At 43.2% G+C, this 25,866-nt stretch overlaps 2 protein-coding genes and 2 long non-coding RNA genes across 13 annotated transcripts in view; 2 read left to right on the plus strand and 2 right to left on the minus strand.

The window, feature by feature from the left end:
• Positions 1 to 20,099, minus strand: LOC124472845. Of its 2 annotated transcripts, XR_006956660.1 has the most exons (6): positions 20,014 to 20,099; positions 18,808 to 18,956; positions 17,974 to 18,133; positions 4,464 to 4,588; positions 349 to 510; positions 1 to 214 (listed from the first exon to the last, which is right to left on the minus strand). It is a non-coding gene; the product is annotated as an uncharacterized LOC124472845 (long non-coding RNA). The 2 variants fall into 2 exon arrangements; XR_006956661.1 differs by lacking the exons at positions 1 to 214; positions 349 to 510; positions 4,464 to 4,588 and adding an exon at positions 12,326 to 12,990.
• On the plus strand, positions 16,912 to 19,546 carry LOC124472804 (chromatin target of PRMT1 protein-like). 2 transcript variants are annotated; one of them, XM_047027893.1, is made up of 6 exons: positions 16,912 to 17,293; positions 17,582 to 17,668; positions 18,040 to 18,181; positions 18,374 to 18,557; positions 18,845 to 18,976; positions 19,069 to 19,546. In XM_047027893.1, the coding sequence occupies exons 2-6, from the start codon at positions 17,601 to 17,603 to the stop codon at positions 19,518 to 19,520; spliced, it is 978 nt and encodes a 325-aa protein (XP_046883849.1). In that variant the 5' UTR covers positions 16,912 to 17,293; positions 17,582 to 17,600; the 3' UTR covers positions 19,521 to 19,546. The 2 variants fall into 2 exon arrangements, with proteins under 2 accessions (XP_046883849.1, XP_046883839.1); XM_047027883.1 differs by having other exon boundaries at positions 16,912 to 17,668.
• Positions 20,029 to 21,916, plus strand: LOC124472816 (protein JTB-like). Of its 7 annotated transcripts, none has more exons than XM_047027922.1 (6): positions 20,071 to 20,235; positions 20,445 to 20,548; positions 20,627 to 20,667; positions 20,865 to 20,950; positions 21,039 to 21,118; positions 21,355 to 21,916. In XM_047027922.1, exons 2-6 carry the CDS (start codon positions 20,493 to 20,495, stop codon positions 21,509 to 21,511), a joined length of 420 nt encoding a protein of 139 aa, XP_046883878.1. In that variant the 5' UTR covers positions 20,071 to 20,235; positions 20,445 to 20,492; the 3' UTR covers positions 21,512 to 21,916. The 7 variants fall into 7 exon arrangements, 4 of the variants coding, with proteins under 4 accessions (XP_046883878.1, XP_046883861.1, XP_046883870.1 ...); XM_047027905.1 differs by having other exon boundaries at positions 20,084 to 20,235; positions 20,489 to 20,548; XM_047027914.1 differs by having other exon boundaries at positions 20,084 to 20,235; positions 20,492 to 20,548.
• LOC124472840 overlaps positions 21,747 to 25,866 on the minus strand; it is an 8,935-nt gene continuing 4,815 nt past the window's right edge. The window contains exons 5-7 of one of the 2 annotated variants that reach the window (XR_006956659.1): positions 23,301 to 25,863; positions 22,812 to 22,895; positions 22,363 to 22,377 (exon numbers count right to left, since the gene is read on the minus strand). This is a non-coding gene — a long non-coding RNA (uncharacterized LOC124472840). Of the gene's footprint in view, positions 22,896 to 23,300; positions 25,864 to 25,866 lie in introns of both variants that reach the window. The other variant, XR_006956658.1, reaches the window with a different exon arrangement.

The following is a 25,866-nucleotide window of genomic DNA, read 5'->3' on the forward strand; positions in this document are numbered from 1 at the left end:
TCAGAACAAATTTGGTGAAGCATCTGTAATATGAAAAAGAAGTCTGAGGAAAGGTGGTGTGTAACTGATCATACGTGTGTATGTCAACATGATGTCTCTGTGAAAGAGAAAGAGAGAAAAACTGTGTGTGTGTGTCAGTGTGTGTGTGTGTGATGTTTGTTAAACATCCAAACAACAGTCACATCTGACTTCGAGCAGCAGCAACTGGAAAAACCTGTAAATTATAAGAATACATTTAAAATTAAATCTGCCATACCAGTATGCACTCTCACATCCTTACACTGAGGGCCTTGCTGTCTTCACCCATATTTTACGACCCCCTATAGCCTTTCTAGTATCTGCCCTCACCTCTTTCTCACATTCTTCTTTTTCTTTTTTCTTCTCCTTCATGTTGTTTTCTGAATCTTACTCTTATTTTTTATCACTGACTTCCTCCACAGTCGGTGGTTCGATGTATGACTGGGCTTTGGCCTTTTTTCCCCCTTTGTCAGTCCTCTTTTTTGCAAAATCCTGAAAGCAGAACATAAGCTTCCATGGAAGAATCACTGAGCTGAGAAGAAATTGCAATGAACCAATGAAATCATGGTTCTTTTTAACCTTTGTGCTGCCTTCGGGTCACAATGACCCATCGTTGTGCTGCGACAACATTACCCAATACGAAAACAAATGAAAAGCATATTATTTTAACCTTCGCGCTCTGGGGGGTGTGAGACAGCCCCACAGATAAAAGAAAATGCTTCACTTTATTTTTGTATGAGGTAAAATTGTCGCAACACGTGGGGGGGGTCACAATGACTGAAGGGTCACAATGACCCGAAGATAACACAATCGTTAATCCTCATTAGTCTGCTATTTATACAGTCAGTTATTGAGCATATTGTGATTTATGCTTTTTTTGTGAATATCAGACAGCACAGCGTTATCTAAATTCAACATCCTTGGCAAATCATAGCCAACATCATGTTTATGGCTACCAAAAAATAAACAGACAAGTTGTAGCTTTTAACCACTGCTTTTATCAAAAGGAAAAATAAATACAAGCACTATAATGATGACTATGACTATAATGAACCCCTCCTTGAGTCACCACCTTACCGCGGTGGAGGGGTTTGCGTGTCCTAGTGATCCTGGAAGCTATGTTGTCGGGGGCTTCATGCCCCTGGTAGGGTCACCCAAGGCAAACAGGTTCCAGGTGAAAGACCAGACAAAGCGTGGCTCAAAAAACCAACCATGAAGAAATACAACAATGGTTCTCAGTTGCCCCTGCCCGGAAGCGGGTCACCGGGGCCCCCCCCTGGAGCCAGGCCCGGGGGTGGGGCTCGATGGCGAGCGCCTGGTGGCCGGGCCTTTTCCCATGGGGCCCGGTCGGGCACAGCCCGAAGAGACAACGTGGGACCCTCTTCCAGTGGGCTCACCATCCGCAGGAGGGGTCATGGGGGTCGGGTGCAGTGTGAGACGGGCGGCGGCCGAAGGCGGGGGCCTTGGCGGTCCGATCCTCGGCTGCAAAAGTTAGCTTTAGGGACGTGGAACGTCGCCTCGCTGGCGGGAAAGGAGCCTGAGCTGGTGCGCGAGGTAGAGAGTTTCCGGCTAGATATAGTCGGCCTCGCCTCGACGCACAGCGTGGGCTCCGGAACCAGTCTCCTTGAGAGGGGCTGGACTCTCTTCCACTCTGGAGTTGCCCTTGGTGAGAGGCGTCGAGCTGGGGTGGGAATACTGGTTTCCCCTCGGTTCGGCGCCTGTACATTGGGGTTCACCCCGGTGGACGAGAGGGTAGCCTCCCTCCGCCTTCGGGTGGGGGGACGGGTCCTCACTGTCGTTTGTGCTTATGCACCAAACGGCAGCTCAGAGTACCCACCCTTTTTGGAGTCTCTGGGGGGGGTGCTGGAAAGCGCTCCTCCTGGGGATTCCCTCGTCCTCCTGGGGGACTTCAATGCTCATGTGGGCAATGACAGTGAGACCTGGAGGGGCGTGATTGGGAGGAACGGCCCCCCCGATCTGAACCCGAGTGGTGTTTTGTTGTTGGACTTCTGTGCTAGACACGGTTTGTCCATAACGAACACCATGTTCAAGCATAAGGGTGTCCATATGTGCACCTGGCACCAGGACACCCGAGGTCTCAGTTCGATGATCGACTTTGTAGTCGTGTCATCGGACTTGGGGCCGCATGTCTTGGACACTCGGGTGAGGAGAGGGGCGGAGCTGTCAACTGATCACCACCTGGTGGTGAGTTGGCTTCGATGGTGGGGGAGGACGCCGGTCAGGCCTGGCAGGCCCAAACGTAATGTGAGGGTCTGCTGGGAACGTCTGGCGGAACCCTCTGTCAGAAGGAGCTTCAACTCCCACCTCCGGGAGAGCTTCGATCATGTCTCGGGGGGGGCCGGGGACATTGAGTCCGAATGGGCCATGTTCCGGGCCTCCATTGTTGAAGCGGCTGACCGGAGCTGCGGCCGCAGGGCGGTCGGTGCATGTCGCGGCGGTAACCCTCGGACCCGGTGGTGGACTCCGGAGGTGAGGGATGCCGTCAAGCTGAAGAAGGAGGCCTATCGGACTTTATTGGCTGGTAGGACTCCAGAGGCAGCTGATGTGTACCGGCAGGCCAAGCGGAACGCGGCTTTGGCGGTCGCGGAGGCAAAAACCCGGGCATGGGAGGAGTTCGGCGAGGCCATGGAGAATGACTTCCGAACGGCTTCAAAAAGGTTCTGGACCACCATCCGGCGGCTCAGGAGGGGGAAGCAGTGCTCTGTCAACACTGTATACGGTGGGGATGGTGCGCTGCTGACCTCGACGGGGGACGTCCTGGATCGGTGGAAGGAATACTTCGAAGACCTCCTTAATTCCACCAACACGCTTTCCGACGTGGAGGCAGAGTCTGGGGACATCGGGGGGGGCCCTTCTATCTCTGGGGCTGAGGTCGCCGAGGTGGTTGAAAAGCTCCGCGGTGGCAGGGCCCCTGGGGTGGATGAGGTCCGCCCGGAGTTCCTTAAGGCTCTGGATGTTGTAGGGCTGTCTTGGTTGACACGACTCTGCAACATCGCGTGGACATCGGGGACAGTGCCTCTGGACTGGCAGACCGGGGTGGTGGTTCCCCTCTTTAAAAAGGGGGACCGGAGGGTGTGCTCCAACTTTAGGGGGATCACACTCCTCAGCCTCCCTGGGAAAGTCTATTCAGGGGTCCTGGAGAGGAGGGTCCGTCGGATTGTCGAACCTCGGATTCAGGAGGAGCAATGTGGTTTTCGTCCTGGCCGTGGAACAGTGGACCAGCTTTATACCCTCCGCGGAGTCCTGGAGGGTACATGGGAGTTCGCCCAACCAGTCTACACATGTTTTGTGGATTTGGAAAAGGCGTTCGACCGTGTCCCTCGGGGGCTCATGTGGGGGGTGCTCCGAGAGTACGGGGTACCGGATTTCCTGATCGGGGCTGTCCGGTCCCTGTACGACCGGTGCCAGAGTTTGGTCCGCATTGCCGGTAGTAAGTCGAACTTGTTTCCGGTGAGGGTTGGACTCCGCCAGGGCTGCCCTATGTCACCGATTCTGTTCATTACCTATATGGACAGAATTTCTAGGCGCAGCCAGGGTGTTGAGGGGGTCCGGTTTGGTGACCTCAGGATCGGGTCGCTGCTCTTTGCGGATGATGTGGTCCTGTTGGCTTCATCGGGCCGTGACCTTCAGCTCTCGCTGGAGCGGTTCGCAACCGAATGTGAAGCGGCTGGGATGCGAATCAGCACCTCCAAATCTGAGGCCATGGTAATCGACCGGAAAAGGGTGGAGTGCCATCTCCGGGTCGGGGAGGAGATCCTGGACCAAGCGGAGGAGTTCAAGTATCTCGGGGTCTTGTTCACGAGTGAGGGAAGAATGGAGCGCGAGGTCGACAGGCGGATCGGTGCGGCGTCCGCAGTGATGCGGGCTCTGCATCGGTCCGTCGTGGTGAAGAAGGAGCTGAGTCGAAAGGCGAAGCTCTCTATTTACCAGTCAATCTACGTTCCTACCCTCACCTATGGTCACGAACTATGGGTAGTGACCGAAAGAACGAGATCGCGAATACAAGCGGCCGAAATGAGCTTTCTCCGTAGGGTGTCCGGGCTCTCCCTTAGAGATAGGGTGAGAAGCTCGGTCATCCGGGAGGGGCTCAGAGTAGAACCGCTGCTCCTCCGCGTCGAGAGGAGCCAGCTGAGGTGGCTCGGGCATCTGATTAGGATGCCTCCTGGACGCCTCCCTGGTGAGGTGTTCCGGGCACGTCCCACTGGGAAGAGGCCCCGGGGAAGACCCAGGACACGCTGGAGGGACTATGTCTCTCAGCTGGCCTGGGAACGCCTTGGGGTCCCCCAGGAAGAGCTGGCGGAAGTGGCCGGGGGGAGGGAAGTCTGGGCCTCCCTGCTTAGGTCGCTGCCCCCGCGACCCGATCCCCGGACAAGCGGCAGATGACGACGACGACGACTATAATGATTATGATGAAAATGATCCACCTGCTGGAGTTCTTTCAATCGTCCTTGCAGCAGCTTCTTTGCGTTAAGAGGTCAAGTTGGTGATGGGAGCCAGACGAGGATTGTGGCGGTAGAGTAAATACTTTACAGTGGGCGAAGTCTCAGACCTGGTAGGAATCAGAACTCCAACAGTGACACGGTTAAATGAAGTCAAAGCCTGGAGGACCTGCTGATTGAATAGGAGGGCCTCGGGAGTAGGAGGAGTCAGAGGGGGTGATTCCTAGGCATCGTCAATGGAGATGGGGACCACAAGAGCACAGTCACAAGAGAAGACACAATCTTTTGTGGAGGTCCAGAGCTGAGGACCCGTCTCTCTTCACCTCCTCTCCTTCTTCCTCCACAGGCCTGAAGGAATGCCGACATTGTCCCTAGCTCCCGTCCTGACACACTAGACCAAGAAGCCTGCTGACTTTCTTACAAAACAGTTAGCTCCTTTTCCCTTTTTGTCATTAAGTCAAGTTCCCTTCTCTGCAATTCAATCATTGAATCCATGACCTTTGACCTCTGAGTTTCCATTTTCATGACAGGCATGTTTGTTCCAGTACTCTTACTCCTGTTTCCAATGTGGATTGCTGAGGTGGATAAGGCTGTGTGCTACCTAGATATATACTGTAATGGGGCTTGGGAAATGTGTAATGACCTATTTTTAGTGAAGAGAGTTGGAGATTAATTAAGCTTTATGTGAAGCTCAGAGCCGACGTCAAGGTGGGATCCAGCTGAGGTAACCTCCAGAGAGAAAATGTGTTTGTGTTTGGAATTGAATGTTTTCACAAACATATTAAATATATTTATTTCATCTTTAAATGCTTTGTGATAAAACTAATACAAACTAAGCATGTCACCATCAATTAATGGAGAAGGAAGCAGAAAAAGAGATATATCATTTTCAAAAAGTATTCAACAATTCTTTTAGTTGTGCTTTGAAACCACTGAGGCTATAGTCTTCACCACTCTTTAATGCTGTCAGGCCATATCTTTTGACGTTCACACCAAGTCACATAAGTCATAATTAAATGTACTACATGTTGATTAACCTCCTATCATGCCCTCTACCTCTGCCACCTAGTGGTGTTTTTTTGTTTATTTCTGTCTTCCTGGGGTGGGGGTGGCCAGGGTCTCCAGTCCCAATTACCCACACGCACTGCCTCAGTCTCCACACCTGTTTCCCATCAACTCATCAGCCCCGCAGTATATCAACCCTGGTTTCACATCGTTCCATCGATTTATAGTTTTGTCTACCTTGGTAGTCATACTCTCGGTTTGCACATAGTCATTCAGACGTATTTTGTTATATTATCATTTGTTTTGCTAACTTTGTTTTTACCTGTGCCTCCAGGATCACCAGCCAACTTTGCCACTCTGCCAAACGCCTGCACAGCCTATCCTGCCTGTGACAGCCAGCCCAATGCTGCGCTGTGGTAGTGTTGCCCCAGGCTCTGGTACGACGCGCAAGGCGGCTATTGCTTTACCTGTTGCTTGTCTTCAATAAGTCCAAAGTCCGGCTAAAGAGATAATACTTTTAATTCTAGGGATTGGTGCAAATAAGACATATACACGAGTATCTTGTTGCAATACTCCGCCGAAACAGTCAAAACCATTTGCCCTTCCGGGGTCAACACCTGGCTTTACCTGTCTCCCCCTGGCTGATATAGCCGAGCCAAACAGCGCCACCCAGTGTACAACCATAACCATTACAATACAAATACATATTTGGCCCCTAATTGGCATGGTAAATGACAATTCTGAATTTACAAAAACAAAAAAATAGAAAAAATATGCAGACACAATAAACTTTTAGCACAGTACTGTTAAAACTCATGCACCAAACAAAGCTTGGAAATTGGCCTCTCAATTACGTTGGATTTAGTTTTTAGTTTTACTGATCTCACCAGGCCACGACTGCCTGGGAACACCTCCAAAACTCTTCCTAGAGACCAGGATGGATCCATGATGGCCACAACGTCTCCCACAGCCAGGTTCTTCTTCTTGTCGTTCCATTTCTGTCTTTCTTGAAGCAATGGTAAATATTCTTTCTAACACCCATCTGTTTCAAAAGAGATCAGCAAGGTACTGCACCTGCTTCCATCTCCTCCTTCCATACTGATCCTCTGGATTGAAAACTCCAGGTGGAAATGATGGCGTGTGTGGTTTGGAGTAAGGGGTTCCAAATCTTGTGGATCTTCTGACAGTTTAGTAATAGGCCTATCATTTAAAATTGCAGAACAGGATCCAACACATGGATGGGACTTCAGCGGCAAATTCTGTTGTTTCCCATCAAGGCTTCAACCTCCTCCGCAAACCTCTGCTGCTGACAATATTGAATGATGGAATGTTCTGCGGTTCGTAAGTCGTCCAATGTCAAACCACCCTTTCTGGAGTCAGCAAGCGTACTCTGACGGCCTCTGGTGTCGTATGCCACTTGGTGTTTATTCAGTGAAGGGTCCAACAGCTTTTTTCTTTCATCCAGAACTTAAATTGCAGATACCAAGCCACTGCTCTCTTGAGCCTTCTCCTGTCTGAATAATATGCGACAAGCTGGTCTATGGGGGTGAGAGCGTCAATTTTGACAGTGTTAGACGCAACTTCATTTTTCACTTCCTTGTCTCCTGTATCCAATGAGACATCCAATGTGATCTTTGGCCATATTTCCTCCTCTTTCAAGAGAAACTCTGGTCCTTCCAACTATTTTCTGGCACTTAAGAAACCTGCAACCTTCAGCCCTCTAGACGCATAATCAGCTGGATTTTCCTTCGTACTGACATGTCTCCACTGTGTAGGGTCTGACAGATCCCTAATGGTGGCTACTCGATTGGCAACAAATGTGTGAAATCGTCGGTCTTCATTGTTCATGTACTTCAACACAAACGTGCTATCAGTCCAAAACACCGTTTCCTGAAGAGGCACACACATCTCTAACTTAATCATAGCATCCATTTTGGCAGCAAGGGGCGGCTGCAGATAGCTCGAGTCGAGGAATGGTCACCGACTTTAGAGGCGTTACTCTAGCCTTGCCAAGGAGAAAGGCTACATGGATATGGTCTTCTTGATTCACCATGCGGATGTATGTAACAGTCCCATAGCCTTCTTCGCTAGCATCGGAAAAGTGGTGTAACTGTGCTTGTTTTACTGTTCCGAAGTCAGCAGGTTTGATACACCGATCAACACTAAATGCCGCCAGCAGCCCCAACTCCTCCAACCACTTCTTCCACCGCTGCCAGATGTCCTGTGGCAAGGCGTCATCCCATCCACAACCTTGCTTACACAGTTCTTGCTGCATCATTTTTGCCTGTAATGTCACTGGCGCTAAGAATCCCAACGGGTCATACACAGAACTGTTCACAGATAGCATGCCACACCTGGTCAGGGCCTGATGCTTTACTTCCATTTTAAACTTAAAAGCTTCCGTTTCCACACACCACTGGAGACCAAGAGCCCTTTCCACTGGAAGCTTGTCAATATCCAAAATCTTCACCTCTTTGGCTCTCTGCTCCTATGGGATGGCTTGCAGAACAACCCGACTGTTGCTTGTCCATTTTTCCAACACAAAGCCTCCCTTTCCACACAGAGCGATGATATCATTTTCAGCTGAATAGCTTCCGTTTCAGAAGCTGAACCCTTCAGACAATCGTCAACATAAAATTCTGCTTTACAGTTTCACTGACCATGGCTGGGAACGTCGACTCATTTTCTTGTGCTGTTCTTAAAGATAGCGGACAAAACAGAAACACTTTACAGCAAAAGATTGATATATTTAAAGCTGATAAAAACCTATATCTATTGGAGGAATAAAATATTGAAAAGGTTATCTATTAACAAATAGTGTATGCATTTTTAAGCTTCTTAATTTTACCCTAACGCTAGTCTATCTCCTTTATCAACAACTCCAATGCAGATGGTTGGCGCTAGCGTCAATGAAGTGAGTGATGTTGTCATCTACTCACTTCAACCCAGTCAACATTTTCTGCAGTTACAATTAACAAACTTAAATCCTTTCATAATAAATTATGCTAAGATAATGTGGTAGCCTACTAACAGATCGTTGGCATAGCAATTAAGCCTATACCGAAAGGTTTAGCCAGGGGGAGAGGTGGCTAACATTTTTACCAAAAAATTATGTCTGTCTTACTATTTATGCAACAGACAGGCTTAGTCTACAGGTTTTAGACTAGTCTAACCTAACAATTTAAGACAGTCTAAGGCTAAAACTAGTCTTAAACGAAGTTTATGCAACTGGCCCCTGGCCTTACTGTAACTCCTCTGAAGTCTGGCAAATCCCAGTCCCATTGGGATAATATGTGTAATAATAATATGTATTAGTTCATCATGGCTGATAAAGCTATGACAAGATTGTCCAGTAGTCCAATATTTGCTTCCTGCTTAGACTTGTTGACTATGCAGTGCAGTTCTCCACAATGTTAAACTGGTGAGGTTGTGATGCTGCACAAGCTTACTGTGCAAACATAGCACCAACTGAGATATTTAATTAGGCTCAAGGCAGACATTTGCTTTGCTCTACTTGTTTGTGACCCTCAACCACAGGCCATTGGAGAATTTGCTGACTGCACTGTCAACCAAGGTCCAATCATTCAGGTTCATAAAGGGGCTCTCAAATATGTCATTGAATGTGTCTAGGTGAACCACAATAAGCATATTTGTCATTCCAGCACATAAACTCCAGAGGCCTGTTCCATAAAGCGAGTTTACCGAATAAGCCAGACTTATGTCAGTTAGTCGGACTAATTTCTTGTTCATTCGGTTCCATAAAGCTAGCTCAACGTAGTTCGAACTCGGTTACTATGGCAACTTAGGCTACGAAACTAGTCTGGGGTGCGTTTCCCGAAAGCATCGTAAGCCTAAGTTGATCGTAGAGTCCATCGTACGATGGATCTTAGTTGTACGGGCCGTTTCCCGAAACCATCGTAGCTAAAGAGGCACTTGAAAATCGTCGTAGATCAACGAGAGCTCCAGACCAGTCGTAGATCGCTAAGTGCATCGTAGCACAGAGACTCAGTGGAGACACGCGTAGGCCGACCATGAAAACTACATTAAACTCATGCTGAAAGTTACTTCCGATGGAAAATAAGATTTTTCTGATTCTCTTTTTACGCCAGTTACGCTGGAACTGGAATATTTCTTAGTGAACCATACAAGTTTAACTGCCGAAAAAATATCAGAATCCGGTTTATCCTCAAGTAAATTTAGGTTACACAAAATAATTTGATTTAGTGGGTTTGGCGCATGCAATGAAGGTATTTAAAAAACAAATGTCAGTCTTATTCAAAATACTATAACATTGAAATATGGCTGTTGTAATGTGCAATAGAAACTAGAAATGCATTAACGTAACGCTTTTACGAGTACAATAACACAACAACAATTGAACATTGAAGATGTTTATTAGAATTATAGGGCTGGTAGCACGCCAAGCCCGGTGGATGAAGAGGCTGGTGGCAGAGCCGAGCCTGATGTTAGGAGATGGTGGCGCCCAGGAAATGGAAAGACTCCACAGGGTTGACTACGAAGTCACACAGGGTGAAGGGGCTGGGAGGGAGTGAAAACTCGTACGAAAATCATAAAAGCCATTGAAGATAGCCTAAGTCCTGCACTGCAGACTTGTCCCCTCTGATATGGGGAATTAGATGTGGTCTGGGATGTGGCAAAGTAATCCAGTTGTGACAGCCTGCACAGATCTTGACACTGAGGCCTTGGCGAGCCCATGTCCATCTCCAATAACCTCCAGAAAACTGCCAATGGTATAGAACCTTAACACTGCCAGTAGTTGGGTTACAGGGGTCAGTGCAAAGGACCTCCTTGTTAGCCTCTGCAGGTCTGCTTCTATGTGGTTCAGGAGCATCATGATATCATGATGTCATCTGAAATATCTTACACTCATAATGAGTATAATTGATCAACCATCAATTAAAGTAGAGTTGATTATTCATGTCAGAAACAATGATTCCATGTTGAAGACATGGGGTATTCATTACTTATGTGTTTGTCATTTGTCACAATGTCATTTGTGGCCAATATGTGATAATTATGAGATTGCAAACATGGTCTTGTGAAGCTGTTGGCCTATGCAAGATTGTAGATATAGTCAGCACTAGAAAATAAGACAGTAAACATGTTGGATTGAGATGCTTGTATTTGTACATTGAATTGTTTAGGATGCTAGCTGGGACATGCCATGTGTGATACCATTCATATGCATTGTTTTTAACCTTGTAGTTCAATCAAGTAGTAAATATAGGACTCATATATATATGCCTATGGAAAGTGGAGTACCAAGAAGAGTTAAAAACCAAGGCACAAGTAATTTGAGAAATAGTTGTTTTATGGGAGTTTTTTCTCCCTGCTCCTGCTCCTCACATGGATCTATAAGGTAAACATGTAAGGATTGGACAGGCAACACTGAATATATGATACAATACACAATTCAGCCTTTACTTTAAATAAACATTGTATGCTTTAGGCTATAAGGTAACCTAAATGTGACACTACCTTGTTGATTGGGCAGAAGAATAGGCACAGAAATGGAGGGCCTTGTGAACTTCATCTCTTCAAACAAAAGCTTCCTCACCTCAATTTGGAGACGAGCCCACTTAATTTCCAATACCTCCTATTGGTATTTAGCATCCTGTGTCGCTGATTGCAAGGTCCTAACACCGGTGTAAAACTCAGATGCAGCATAGTTTGCACGTTCACCTTATTGTCTTTACCTTCATGTAGCATCACATTGAAAAGTACTCAAATAAGTAGCCTATAATAAATGTAAAGTTTTCTGTAGCTACAGAAAATATTTTTTTGTGTACCGTAATTCGTCAAATATTTAGGTTAACGTTTTAATTTTAAAGTCTTCAAGTTGCGTCAGAAGAATCACATTTCAGTACAATGGACAGCGTCTTGTTAAGTGCAACTTAAGAGATACGTACGATGGTTCTCCTTACGAGCATGTTCGGGAAACGCACGTAAGAAATAACGATGGATCGTTATTTTCATCGTAGAGAACCCTCGTAACAGCTACGATCCATCGTTATCGGGAAACGCACCCCTGGTCAGGGTCAGACTAACTGTCAGGTTTAGCGTGACTTGGTGCTTAACCAGACGTCCCTGTAACACTGGCCCAACGGGAAGACGATGATTTACCACGTATATTCTCATTTTCTCATTCTCATCAGTTCAACATTGATAGAAAATCAACGTAAATAGCCTACATAGGCTACAACATTTAGCCTAATGCATTAAACAATGATGAACAATGCTTTGATAGGCTACGCACCATAGCCGTTAAATGTATGGATGTTAGTTTGTGATTTCAAATGTTTAGGCATCAGGCATAGGCCTACATCTCAATCTAAATTATCCGAGTATATTATCATAGCAATGTAATTGTTAACAGTAGCCTAGAATTGCAAAACGAACCTAAACCCATGTTAAAAAGTTAGCACTAGGCTACTGGATAATGTTTTCATTAATAGTAGGCTATTTATTTTAAACGATGTCAAAAGAGTCCATTTAGATTAGTTTAGAGGGTATTTTTTAATCAACGAAGCTCTACGTTCACGACGTCAATCATGGCGGGTCATTTTACTTTGACTGAAGCGGTGGATGAGGGAGCTGTCATTGTACACGATTTAAAGGGGACGTTCTTTCTGGAAGAAGTCATGTGGCCGTGTGCATTGCTTTTGCTGTGGTGGATTGTATGATCCATGTTTTACCTCTCGGGCTGTTAAAAAATAGGGTGCACGCGCAATTAGCTTGACTACGTAAATCTGACTTGAATTAGTAGGACTGCGTGAGCTGAAATTGACCTTTATGGAACCGCTTAAGCCCCGCTTGACTAATTAAACTTATTCAAGTCTGGTTTAAGACTTAAAGTGTAGCTTTTTTGAGCGGCCTTTATGGAATAGGCCCCAGGTGTTATTAGTGGTGCTTTCAGGCTCTAAGGTTTTTAAGCAGACATCACTGTCTGCAGACATTGTCCTGGTATAATACATTAAAAAAAATCACAGATGGAGCTGTAAAACTGGAGGACTTGAGATTGAGCCATAAGTTTCTTAGCATGTCCAGATACTGCTGATATTGCTGACTATGATAACAGCCACCTCCTCACTGCCTTGACTCAGTGCTTGTCTCAGGGCATCCCGGGACACCAGCCTCTTCTTCAGCTGTCTGTGGACAGACCTGATAATCTTGTCTGAGGGGCAGGAGTAGACCATCCTCAGCTCCTTACGTAATGGCTTCCAGGGCTGAATAAATATTAGACTTTGCAGCCAGGTAGAGAATGAACACGACCATGTTCACAATCAGATCGGATGACAGATCTGATGGCTCTATCCCTTTAACTAGATTAGCCATCAGGTCAATGACCACATCATATGTGGTAGGAGGCTGGGACCAGCGCTGGATGCAGAGCAGGAGACTGGGACCAGCGCTGGATGCAGAGCATGAGGTAGGGCTAGGAGGCTGGTAGGCAGGAAGCACACTCAGGGTACCAGCGGTTGTGGACCTGAAAGGCAGGCTGATAAATAGCTGTTTTGCTTTGAGATTTGAGGATGGTTTGGTTATAATAAACACTGATAAACATTGGATATGTCTAAGAATGTAATACCGATATATGTTCCTACATGTAACTGAAAGCAAAAAAGTGACTAACAACGTTAGCATCAACCCACTAACTAACAACGTTAGCTAGCATCAAGGAGAACTCTGACGGCCTTATCAGTCATTAATTAAAAACTTGCAAAACAAATTGCTTTGCAAACAACTTCTGACTTCAAAAACGACCACATTTTTGTAATTAAAATAAACGTATTTTGACAAAGCTTGCTACATAAAGTGCCTGTTTTGATTGATGACTGCTCTTGCATTTCAGATATAAATTGCGATTTGCGTGGTTGTATAGTTCTGAATGCCATGGAAACGCTCTTGACAATCAATTTAAAGAGCCAAAGTTACACAAACTCTCTTCATTCGGGTACGTCATTTTCTGATAAAGAGCCAAAGTTGCACAAACTCTCTTCATCGAGTACATAATTTCCTGGTTTTCTATCTGGTGGTGTCTCAAGAACCGGGACCACGTTATTCCTCGATCATCATAGGACAGTATTAGCCTGGCTCTGCCTTCCTACATACTTCCGCTCAATTTGGATTTTGCTTCTGTACTAGGTCTGGGAGTTTGACTTTGAAGACGGTTTTCAGAAACACATTTTTTGTAGGTCCAATCAGCGAACAGAGGAAGTGGCTGAGAACGATGACGTTAATGTCGTGCACTAGTTTGAGTAGTTCAGTAATGGCGGAGAAAGATGCGAGCGAAGCTATTCTGCGGTTGTGGCAATGCTGCCGAATATCCATAAGTTAAAGCCGGAGCAAGAACATTCCTTGCTGAGTTTTGTTGGTGGCCATGATGTTGTGGCCCTCCTCCCCACGGGGTTCGGGAAAAGTTTGATTTTCCAGCTACTGCAGCTAGCTCCGTTACAGTAGTGGTAAAGGAGTTGGCTAAGGCGAACGCTTGCGATTGGTTATGGCAGATCAGAGTGGCTCTGGGCAGATCCAATAGTTTTAAACTTCAACAGAGGACCCGCCTTCAAGGAAGTTAACGCTTGTCAATGGAGCGATCCCAGACCCTCTGTCCAAATGAAATGTACGAGGGTCTGGTTAGGACCAGGATAACGTTTTTGTTCTAAAACCGGATTATCCACCTTTTTCTTAGCTCCCATGATCCATTTCCTGAATTATGGGCGCGCCTTCCGGAGCCGGCGATTGTCATGGTAACGCTCATAAACTGTCATTGCGGTAAGCTAATTCTGATGCGAAATTAAACATGTGAGAACACAGCCTGTTACACCTGAATCGGGACAGTTTGATCATACCTCTACCTTTTACTATCGCGGGATGGGAGCCCGACCTGAAAAAGTGGCCTCAAATAACGTAGCCTACACTAGCATATTTAGCTACTTTATTAACTCTGTTGCTATACGGACGGTGAAGCGATAAATAACCTGAAAAGCTCCGAGTCTTAGCTAGCTACCCCCACAGCAATAAAGTTGGTCGCGTTTTAATAAAGGAGGTGGGACACAACCTTATCTACCTTAAAGCAGACATAGAGCTCAGTGCCTCCAAGAAGTATATTAAAGTATACTATAAGTATACTAAAATATGGATAGTACACTTTTAGTTCACTTTTGATATACTTTTAAGTGTGCTTTGAAAATAGTTAACTTTTGGAAGAAGTATACTTAGAAAATAGTTCACTTTTGATATACTTTTAAGTATACTTAGAAAATAGTTCACTTTTGATGTACTTTTAAGAAGTATGCTTAGAAACAGAAAACGGTATACATTTCTTCTGGAGTAGGATGTACGTTTTCTATTATTATACAGCAAAAACAGTCAAAATAATTTTTAAGTACATTACAGGTAAAACATTTTAGATCCATCTCATTCTAATTATTAATGTGTATGAAAATCTATTATGCATTGCACATTGAATCTTTTTTGGTATTGAAGCTGTGACCTTAATTACTGCCAAAACATTCTGAAGCCCTATAATCTTATACTAATAATTATCAATTGGAGTATTAATGGAAAAAAACGAAAAAGCTACTTGAGAAAGAAGCAGACAGAAGGGTTGCATTATGCATTTGAAGGTTATACTGTCAAACTGACTGAAGAACGAAATAACGACATGAAATAATGAAGATAGTGTGGCTCTTTGGCTAGTCAATTCCCATGATGCAAGGCGGTAAATAGTGTTAACATTTGCTGATAAGTTTGCCGTTTGTTCGAAATACAAATGTAACTTCATGAATTTCGTTTTTTAAATGTGTCTGCTTAGAATGTAGTTTTTTGTTGCGTGGTAATTGTCATTGTTGTGCTGGTTTACCATTGAAACCATGAGTTAAATGACTTTTAGATTTGATAAGAACGGGTGGATTCTTGTAGCGATTATGCTGACTCAGTGATCAACTTCAGTCAACTAAGAATCTGCAGTGAAATGTTGCGAGGGCCCCGTTCTCGCCAAGTGACTTAAGAGCTGAGGCGTTTGAGGGGCCCATGACATTTTAATAAATGTATAAGTAAGAATACATTTAATTTAGAATTTAACTTCTTGAAGTACTTCAATTAAATGAAAGTGCACTTGAAAGTATGGCAAAGTATACTTTGAGGGTCTTTAAGAAGTATATACTTGATGAACTGAAAGTGCACTACACAGGCTACTTTGCAGTATTCAAAAGTAAACCTTGAAATACACTATAAGTGTACTTTAAAGTGTACTTAATTACCTAAAAAGTGGGCCAATTCAGTTTACTTAGTACAAAAAAAGTATATAAATAAGTACACTGCTAGTATACTTTAAGTAACATGATAATAGTATACTTTTTATACTAAGTATACTTACAAAATAAACTTGAAGTATACTTCTTTTTTGTAAGGGCCCACATCACCGGTCCTGGGTTTTAGTTTAATCGTCAGGTGAAAAAGAAACGGCTGGGTGCTTGTGTACCTGGACCAGAACACCACTAACCCACAAAAAAGTCCTATATATTAAACCCAAGCGCTCTTTCGTGACGTGGGTGATTACGTTACTATTGATCATCTGTCCATCATTGTATAAAGCCTGCCCTGACCATTTCATTGGTCCGCCCAGATCCTGGTTTTATATAGTTTGTCCCCAATACGAGCCCCTCCAGACCCAACCTACCGACCACATTTTTTTGTGGGCGTGGCTAAATTGGTCTGGAAGCCAGGCTACATTTCTGTAGACCCCCTGAGAATAAGGTGGATAAAATAAAATAAAAGTCGGAGTAAGCCTACTGACTATCTCAGTTTGTCTGTTATTGGAGTCGAAGTTCCAACATTAACTTACACAGCTACTGTAGGCTAATCAACATTCGTAAAAAAAATTCAGGAAACCTAAACCCAATGCAAACCTTAAAACTTACTTCAAATATTAGGCCTTTTTCAATCGCGATAAGAGCTTGTGGAAATATTTTTTATACTGCTGTCTGTTCTTATTCTTCTGTATCTCACAACAAATGTCTCTCTTCGATTTGAATAATGCACCGCAACGCAGCAAAATAAATGCTTCTTTCAACAAGAGGTCAAATGAAATGTCAATCAGCATCAAATTTCAAATAGCGAATTACATTTTGGAGTGGCACCCAGGGTGGCTAACCCTAACCCAGAGCCACCCCGGACACCCCTCTGGCTCCGCTACAGCTCTTGTTTGCTTACTTTATCTCTGACGAACTGCATGTTTGCGAATGTAATTGTTTTCGGTGCACTGAAATTTGTAATTTTATGTTTTGGGCTATGTTAAACTCTTTCTCCAATCAATCAGCAGATTGATAATACAACCAGAACTCAATTAAACATAGTTAGTGAAGAGGCGGACTTAAACCCTTTCTTCAACAAATATGTAACTGTTTAGTCCGGATTTGAGCATTGGCGAAACTGAAGGTGTCAGAATAAATACGGCTGCAGCGCTGCATGATGTCGAACTCACCTAATGTCATCACAACGTCATTCAGCAGTTCTTAGCAACAAATTGAACCGCCTTAAGCAACTCAAACCTAAATATTTGGTGGCCCAAATATAGGTGTCTCAATGTTTGATTATAGGTTTGACATTTCGGCCTCTCCGTAGTTTTGAAATTTACAGTCAGCAACTACAGTAAACACTATCCATAGCGCGTCGAAATTAAGCCAGCTAGCTAGCTCTAATTCCTCTGTCATTGTTAGGAGGTTGGGAAGTCTTACGAGGTTCAAGTTAGAGCAGCTAGCTATATCATCTTTTGCTTATTGGTGGAGGTGAGTATAGGCTGACAAAGCTTTTGTTTTTTGACGCTGTTAACGTTAGCTAGCAACTAACTAAAGTTACGTTAGCAAACAGCGCCTGATCACTAGCCTGGCTGCTACCTGTTCACCAAAATGGCTTAGGAATTTTCATAGTCAGCATCTTCAATATACCAGTTTAATAGGAAGAATTAGGTCACCTGATAGCTAGCTTTGGCGTTAGCTGGTACCATGCGAAATACATCTGTGAATAAATACTGACAACTTAAAAGTTCAAATATATTACTATCTCTTGCTGGCTAGTCCTACCATCAAGGACGCAATGTCTTTGCCACCAACTGCTGAGAAACTCGTGCTTAGCAGCACTTCAACAGTCCCTCTCCATGAACGGTAAGAAAATATACAGCGCTTACTTTCATCGCCTTTTATTCTTCTCACACTATAACAATTTTGTTTTCGCTAAACTTTCCGAGTTTCCATGTATGTGTGAAATGGTGTGTACCAGGTGCATACAAATCCCTTCAAATCCGTCACACCTGCTGAAATGTAAGCCACCACATTTTGAGTTGTAGGTGGCGGTGCAGAGGAATGGCATAGGCCTGTTCCACATGCACAACCTCCCAAATGTCCTGGACACATTAAGGCCTCTGCCCTCTTAGCAGTATGCATACTATTTGAACCAGCTTTCAACTCACCTTTAAGGCATATTCGCCTCTCCACATCCCTCAACTCTGTCCATCACCCTCCGTTGCCCCTGACAGCTTCACCATCATGCTGAAGAGTCGACCTGACCAAGTGGTAGTGGAGGCCAACCTGCAGCAGAAGGAGGCCAGCTTCAGGAACAGAAAGCTAGTCCTGCAGATGGAAGACAGACCATCAGTACTGGTTGCCCTGCAGCATAGGGTACTCTGGAGGAAGAGGGAAACAATGCATGTAGTCTGGATAAGCAGTAGCCCCACCTCTTGACCTATCGGTTGGGACTTAAGGGCAATCTGTTGAAATGTGTTACATCTCTTGTCCACATCAAATACCTTCACATATATAATCCCTTTTTGACCTTTTGATATGTATTTTCCCCAATGCTTTATTCTGCAGAGCTTGAAGCACCGTCTGGGAAAAGCCAATGTGCTGGCCAGGCTAGGCCAGCCCTTGGGGGCCAGATCGTGGAGGGGTGCTGGCAGACGGTTCTCCATGAGGGAACTGCCAGACACATCCAGAGAAGGGTACCATTGGAGGAGGGTCAGAGAGGGTTCATTTAAACCAGGCTTCAATTTTAGAAGTGAGTATATGTGGTTTCTTTTTCATGCTGCTTACGAATGAGGTTATCTGAATCTGTATATGTGTAGTAGGACTCCCCTCTGTGTGTAAGTAGGACTGGTCAGAGCAAGTGTTCCTTTGGTATCCTTAGGTTTCATCCTTAGGTTAACCCTAACTATTTAACTGATTGATTCAGCTTATGCTCATGGTCTAAATAAGGGATTAAAGTGCAACACTTTACAATGAAGGTTTGAGTTAATAGTTTTAATGACCAGCGCTTCCCCTGTCAAACATTTCCGTAATTTGCAGGCGTGGGTCCGAGGCACGGCTGGAACAGTGTTGCCAGAAAGAAGCTGCGTTCTGCGCTGAGGATGCAGGGTGGTCTGGTGACCAGCTCTGGAGCGCTGTTAACCCAAGGAGCCTGGTACCAAAGAGGAAGAGGTGAGAGAACTACTTTAGATTGTTGCACATGGATTATGAAAGAAACACACATTCAGCATGCAGAATATTCTGTTCCTTATGTCCCTCTGCAGGAAGAAGGGGAGTTGGTCTCACTCTGGATCAGACTGGCACAAGAGGGCACGGTGGTTTTGGCACTAGGCAAGGTTTTGGAGACTGGGGAGGTTTCAACACCAGGGGTGCGTTCAACACCAGGGGAGCGTTCAACACCAGGCGACATTTTGGTGCTAGGGGAGATTTTGGTACTAGGGGAGGTTTTGGTGCTAGGGGAGGTTTTGGTGCTAGGGGAGGTTTTGGTGCTAGGGGAGGTTTTGGTGCTAGGGGAAGCTCCGTCACGAGGGGAGGCTTCAGGGCCAGGGCATCCTTTGGAGACAGGGGTCGTGGCACTTTTAGAGGACCCTTGTTCATCACCAAAGAGCAGCTGGACAACGAGCTTGACGAGTACATGTCCATGTCCAAGAGCAATCTGGATGCACAGCTGGATGATTACATGTCTATGGCCGGTGCCGACTATATTGGATATTAAATTAAAATTCTGAAGAAAAAATTCAATTTCTCATGTAAGAGCTACAACTGTTTACTTTTTGGGGGGGATGTTTAGCATGATCAGTTTTGTTCTGTTTATTAAATAGTTTGTTTTTGTGCAGGACAACTATGGTAATGACAGGTTTGACAGCAGTTTGAATATTTTGTTTTTTGTTCTGTTTTTGATACTGTACAAAGTTCCTTAAGTTTTTGATACTGTTCTAAGTTTAAACGTTAAAAACTAAACTGTCATCAAACTAGTCCAGAAGTGTTTTTGTGAATCTAAAAATGTAAAAAAAAAAAGAAAAGGATTTGCTTTAGTTAATCAAGAAAATGTTGGATATAAGGTTTCATATTGTTTTAACATTTTAACATGCATGCAGTTTAACCAAATAAAAACCTAAACATAGCGGTTATGCTACATACTTCAACCATTTTCTCATTTCCATAGCCGTCTTAGTCTTATTACTGGCGATAAGAGAACATTAGCTTACCTTTCTTAACGTCGGACGGCTAACAAAGTGACTAGCAAAGGAAACGGCATTAATGTTTGAAAACATGGTCACATGAACTGAGCAGGAACTGAAGAAAATGCAAGATGGCTACTGACTTGTAAGCAAACATTCATCGGTCGGAATTATCTTACTATGAAATCGTGAAAAACCTATCTACATTTGTCAAATGGAAACACTGAAATACAAGCACGTCATTTCGAGGTAAGCCACAAACTTTGTAGGCTATTTACCTTAACTTGCTATGTGTGAGCAAGCATGCGGTGTATTCATAAAGTATACAAGAGTTACGACTTCGTACAGCATGAATTTGATGGGTAGTGAAAGTATATTATTGGTAGTTCGTTTATTAAAACACGTATTTGCTATTATTTTGAAAAACTTGTTCATGTTTTGTCGAACTATTCTTTTAGAAGTTTTGTTGCAGTTTTGTGATTGTACCTTTGCCATTGGCCAGCAGAATGCGCTGTTCACCAACTTTAGTGTTGTCGATCTATGCCATCTCCTTGCCGCTCAGGTAGGCCCGCTGGAATATGTTCGTGGAAACCACACTGACCGAGTTACCTAGTCTCTAACAAAGTGTGCTTTCTTAAAGTGTCTACGGTGCTGCTCGTTCATTAAAAGAACGTGCAACAGGTAGGCCTACATTTTTTTTTTTTTTTACTTAATTGTATTACCCGTTGTCAGTTTTTCAGTGGATCTAGAGCTCAAAAGCTACAGTAGTCCTATAGTTACCTTCCCACCCAAAACTCTTAATTAGTGTACATCTCCCAACGGTTTTTCGGGCCAACAGCAAAATAGCAGATAAGAATAACTCCTAATTTTAATTGCAGCCATGAGCACTTCATCCCTTCATTGCTGGCAGGAAGAGGAGTTTACAATTTTGGCATTGTGTGCCCAGTGTACACCTTTTCAGATGGTAAGAGAAAACACATATTTCCAAATTTTAATCAGAAATATTATTTGATTGTCAAATTGTTACGATGTATTTATTACCCCACTCCTAGAAATCGTGGCCACCTTGTCACTTAACTGGATTCATTGAGCAGATTAACTGTTCAAAGTCTAACAAACTTGAACAGAAGAGGTAGGCTTGTTGTCCTTGATTTCCTAAATAACATTGAGTTGATGAAAATTATTACAATTTTTAAAAGCTAGGTAACTGTGATAACAAATATAACACTTTGGAATGGATTTACAGGGAAAGGAACTTGTTTGGAATTTATATGACAATTTATAAATTAAATCTGAGATACTGCAATAAGCTTTGTGAAGCAGACTCAAGACTTTAGCATCAGTCTTAATTGTCGATCGTTCTGTCAGCTGCCGCTCTTTAAGACAGGAGGAAAAGCTCTTCTGGAAGTTTGAGGGAGTCATGATGACTCTGACAGTTGTCTTCATCCTACTTGTGATTGCCCGTCAGCGTGGCTTGGACCGCCTTGCCTCAGAGAAGGTCCGTCGGCAGATCGAATCCATATAGTCTCCTCCAAAGTTGAACTACCTCATTTACCATTGTGAGCATTTTACTGCACTTTAATGTCATTTCTTCATGTAGTGGCCTTATTGAGTATGTATATACCAAGGTGTAATCGTTTATGGATACAAATGTGTCTGTCTTACTTGATTATATTGAGGGTTTAAACACGGTGTTATTTATCAGTCATCTGTATAATTCCTTCTCATGCCTTAAGTTTTCAGTTTGAGATCAAAAGTGCTTGCTGTTAATGCAGTACAACAATATATAGTTATTTAAGGTTGTGATGTAATCTGTTATGTTTCTTCTTACTAAAGTCCCAATGCTTTGTTAACATATCCATAACCTGAGTACTAAAGTACTACAGAACATTTAATGTTGTTGCATGTAATTAAAATGTAAAAATATGTATTTGCCCGCATGTTTATGGTTCATTCACGAGTATCCTAGATTTGGTCCAAGTTGTAAAAAAATATTTGGACCTTATCTCAACATAAAAGAAGGACATACCTCAAATACAAATTGAAATTGGTATGTGTGCCTGTGAACATATTTCAAATAAGCTCTCCTACAACGGTTAAAAATGTAAACCACATTTTATTTAAAAATAAAGTATTTGCCTACAGTTCATCAAATAAACATGAACATTAATTCAAAACCTTTCACAGGAAAATTATATAAAGAACACTTGCATGATAGATTATAAAATGTATAAATCAAAACTCAAGACAAAAATAGTCAAATCCAGTATGAAATGCCATCAATCACAAACATTTGAGAAAGAAGTGGTTGCACTTTGACCCTCTTGGACAGTCACATAGTTGGCCAAATCGTGGTCCCTTTTTCGCTGTGCAGAAATCACCAACATTACACTGCAAACACATTTTGGGGAAATGACACATATGCACAGACAATAGAAAGCAAAATATCATTATTATACTTTTTATATCTGCTTGCTGAAGTGTCGAGCAGTTGCTGTAGCTTCCTCATAGCCCCAAAACCAGACAGACATTGTGAAACTCCAATCAACCATTAGATGGCCTCATATGACAAGTGTGTAATTCAATCTTTAAATAATTTTGAGTATAGTGAATTTTCACTTTGTACTAAGGCTACCAGTTTTAAAGTTGATAAATTGTTGTTTGTCTGTGACACTACAAATCTGTCTTTATAGTTATGTTGTGATGCACAGACAAAATCTAAAAGGTTTTTATATTTATTCAACAGTCGAAGATGTGAAAATCTGAGATCCTCTGAGATATAACCTGTAAGGAATCTGTCACATATAACCTCTTATTGGACTTACACTAGGGAGGCGGCTCTGTCTTCTGTCCCATGAATCCATTCTTCTGTTCTGAAGTTTCTCGAGAACGTTGTGAAGAACACCAAGCTGAAGAAAAACAGAGTAAACCCCTGGTTATGTCCAGAAACAACCATAAGTATTTGTGGTAATAGTGTATTATTTTAGTGCCAACATGCTCAGCTGTAGTACTAACTGAAACAGATCTATATTGGCTCACACATTTAATCACAAAATCACAAAATTACCCAGTATCTAGGTTATCTGATCTTCCTTGGTATTGGATTGTGCTGCTTCTAGAACAGATCTGGTGAACTGGTCTGGCGTTCTCATAGCCCACAACAATAGCTACATGAAACAAGGTGTACGGGAAAACATCTTGGGGTAACACTATCAGCACATAGAGGCTAGAAGGTACAATAACCATGAGGATTCTTTTGAACTTCTAAAGTAGCCTACTTGGTTCCAGCGATTTAATTGTATGCCAGAACTCACCAATTCCCTTGTGTCCTTGGTAGCTTCATGCTTAGATTGTGACCTTTCATCAGTCCATCCTGCAGCCACGTTTGACGTCGAAGATAATATGTACAAAAAGTAAACAGAAGTAAGGAGTATAACTGCTGGTTTTGACATTTCTGTGTTGGATGGAATGCAGTCAATAAAGTGACTTCTCGCTGTTCTTGCAACGCTGTCCAAGGTACTGAAAAAGAGCAGCAGGTTTAGTTGTTGGTCTCCTCCGTCTGAATGAGCTTCAATTAGGTATCAGTACTGGGAAGTCGCCCAGCAGACACCTACACACCCGTCACCCACTTACTTCATTGGATCTGTTCAATTATGTCATCAATCCCATTGTTGCAGCCCCAGGCTGACGATGGGAGATTGCGGACTACGCTAAGAAAACATGTTTGGTTTGGTTGGGTTTAATTGGATTAAACCCTTTAACCCAAGTGAACTTTATATGACAACTTGTAATTCGACGTTTAGACTCTTTTTTTATGGATCACAAAGGATGTGTGTAGGCTGGTTGATTTGTACTTAATGCAATAAGAAAGAAACCTATTTGTGAATGAAATTTGTTATAGACCACTCCTTCATCCTTACGGCACCTGTTATATAAAGTGATAAAAAGGGAACACCCCACTTGCCTTAATCTCTTGGCTGTCCTTAGTTTAATCTTTTCCTTCTTTAGATGGTTTTAATAGCCCAGTAATGATGTCAAGAGACACGTATCAGTCGGCCGCCTTGACCATCCTTCATGTGACGTCAATTAGTTTCAGGTATTGGGTCTCTGAAATTCTGTCTGATTTAGCGGATTTCAATCAATTTCCCATAAAAAAAAATTATAATTATTTTCTTTAACAACTTAGTATCTCATACTATGAATACATTATAATGATCAATTTAGCTAAATACAATTGTATATAATATTGATAGTGCTGTGCTACATACTCTCTAAGTTTTATTACACTAGTAGACCTACAGTATAGGCAGACAACACTTGTATTTTATCTTTTTTTTATCTTTCACTCCCTTCTCTTTATCTGCCCGTCTGTGCTTTCCCGGAGCTCTCCCACAATGTGCATGCCCTGAGTCATGGGGACAGACTGTGCTTCAGAGGGGAGTTTGTGCCAGTATAAATAGAGATGTATAAGAGACACGCAGATGTTTTGTGTTGACTTTAATACTTTTACAGCTGGAAGTTATTTACAGGTTATGTGTGTATGTGTGAGGAGGGGACACATTTTTGGGTAGGTCAGAGCTGGGGGTGGGTGAGTATGGAGAGGAGAAAAAGGTGAGGCAACACTCTTTTTTGGATAGACGTCATACTTGAGGGGGAACTTCTCAGTACTTTAAATCATGTCAAATACTGCTGATGCAGTGGGATTTCATTTGATTTATTCACCTGAAAATCTAGTTTAAGTATTCTCATTGATGCCGCCTTCTCAGTACATGGCAAGACCCCCCTCCTCATTTGGTGATGATCAGCAGATGACTGTTGAAGGAGGCATCACACCAGGTCACGACTATTCTGCCTCCCTAATGGTTTTCTCCTGCTGCCCAGTCCTCTGACCATGCCTTGGGCCGCACATTTCCCAGAATGCAATACGCTCCCTTTGACAAATCCTTGGCTTTGTGTTTGAATGTGAAAATATATAGTCTCAGAGATCATATCAGAATAGAGGAGAAAATACAGCTTGTTGACTAGCACTGTAATGCCCCCCCCCCCCCCCCCCCCCCCCCCCCCCCCCACACACACACACCCCACTGTAGGCCTCTCAGTTTTATGGTAAACATATAATTTCAACATCAATGCTTTTCTAAGGATGGGAGGATAATTGGAACCCTATTATCAATACACATGGTACTTGACTCCTTCCAGTTAACATCTGCAATGCTTTAAAACCTACACCCTAACTATGAAGTATTGACCACAGAGAATAGAAAAATGCACCCAGGTGTTAACGCATCTAGAGCTAGCTATGACTTGTGGCAGGGAAAACTGTAAAACATTACAGCTGTTCTTTTTTTAACCCAAAGAACATTGAATTGAAATGAAAGGTGAAATGAAAATGAAAAGATATGCATGACTAAATATGACCCATAAAATTGAATTATGTATTTATTGTATAAGCAGTAAAACACGTTGTAGAAAATGTTCTCAAAGACAATAGAAAGTATGCGAAAGTACTGTGGGGTGAAACATTTTGTTGACTTGGGCTAATAGACTAATGACTGTGGCTTTACATTGAATGAAAATTATTTGAATGGCATTATCAAGGCAATTGTATTTACCTTCAATTTTGTAAAAAACTGTAAAGATCCTTATTACAATTAAGTACAATTCAAATGTGTACACTCACAAATGTATATCATATCCCAAAAAAAGTGCCCTAAAGAGTGGTCAGAGGAGATTCCACAAAGTCCATACAACCATTGTTGTATTATCATCGTGCTGAAAAACTTCACATGCTGCCTTTTCTGGTTGCACTACTGATATGAACCATTGGACATACTAGGTCAGTCAGTAGGCTGCTGCTCTGTCCGACATCCAGCATTTCTG

The sequence above is a fragment of the Hypomesus transpacificus genome, chromosome 2 (assembly GCF_021917145.1).
Source record: "Hypomesus transpacificus isolate Combined female chromosome 2, fHypTra1, whole genome shotgun sequence".
Taxonomy (NCBI): Eukaryota; Metazoa; Chordata; class Actinopteri; order Osmeriformes; family Osmeridae; genus Hypomesus; species Hypomesus transpacificus.

Bases quoted from the DNA above. Each gene is read 5' to 3' on its own strand.
- LOC124472804 (XM_047027883.1), top strand. From the start codon at position 17,601: ATGTCTTTGCCACCAACTGCTGAGAAACTCGTGCTTAGCAGCACTTCA. The intron at 18,182-18,373 runs GTACTCTGGAGG...TTTATTCTGCAG, and splicing joins TGGTTGCCCTGCAGCATAGG to AGCTTGAAGCACCGTCTGGG. The intron at 18,977-19,068 runs GTGAGAGAACTA...GTCCCTCTGCAG, and splicing joins CTGGTACCAAAGAGGAAGAG to GAAGAAGGGGAGTTGGTCTC.
- LOC124472816 (XM_047027905.1), top strand. From the start codon at position 20,201: ATGGAAACACTGAAATACAAGCACGTCATTTCGAG. The intron at 20,236-20,488 runs GTAAGCCACAAA...GCCATTGGCCAG, and splicing joins TACAAGCACGTCATTTCGAG to CAGAATGCGCTGTTCACCAA. The intron at 20,668-20,864 runs GTAGGCCTACAT...TTTTAATTGCAG, and splicing joins ATTAAAAGAACGTGCAACAG to CCATGAGCACTTCATCCCTT.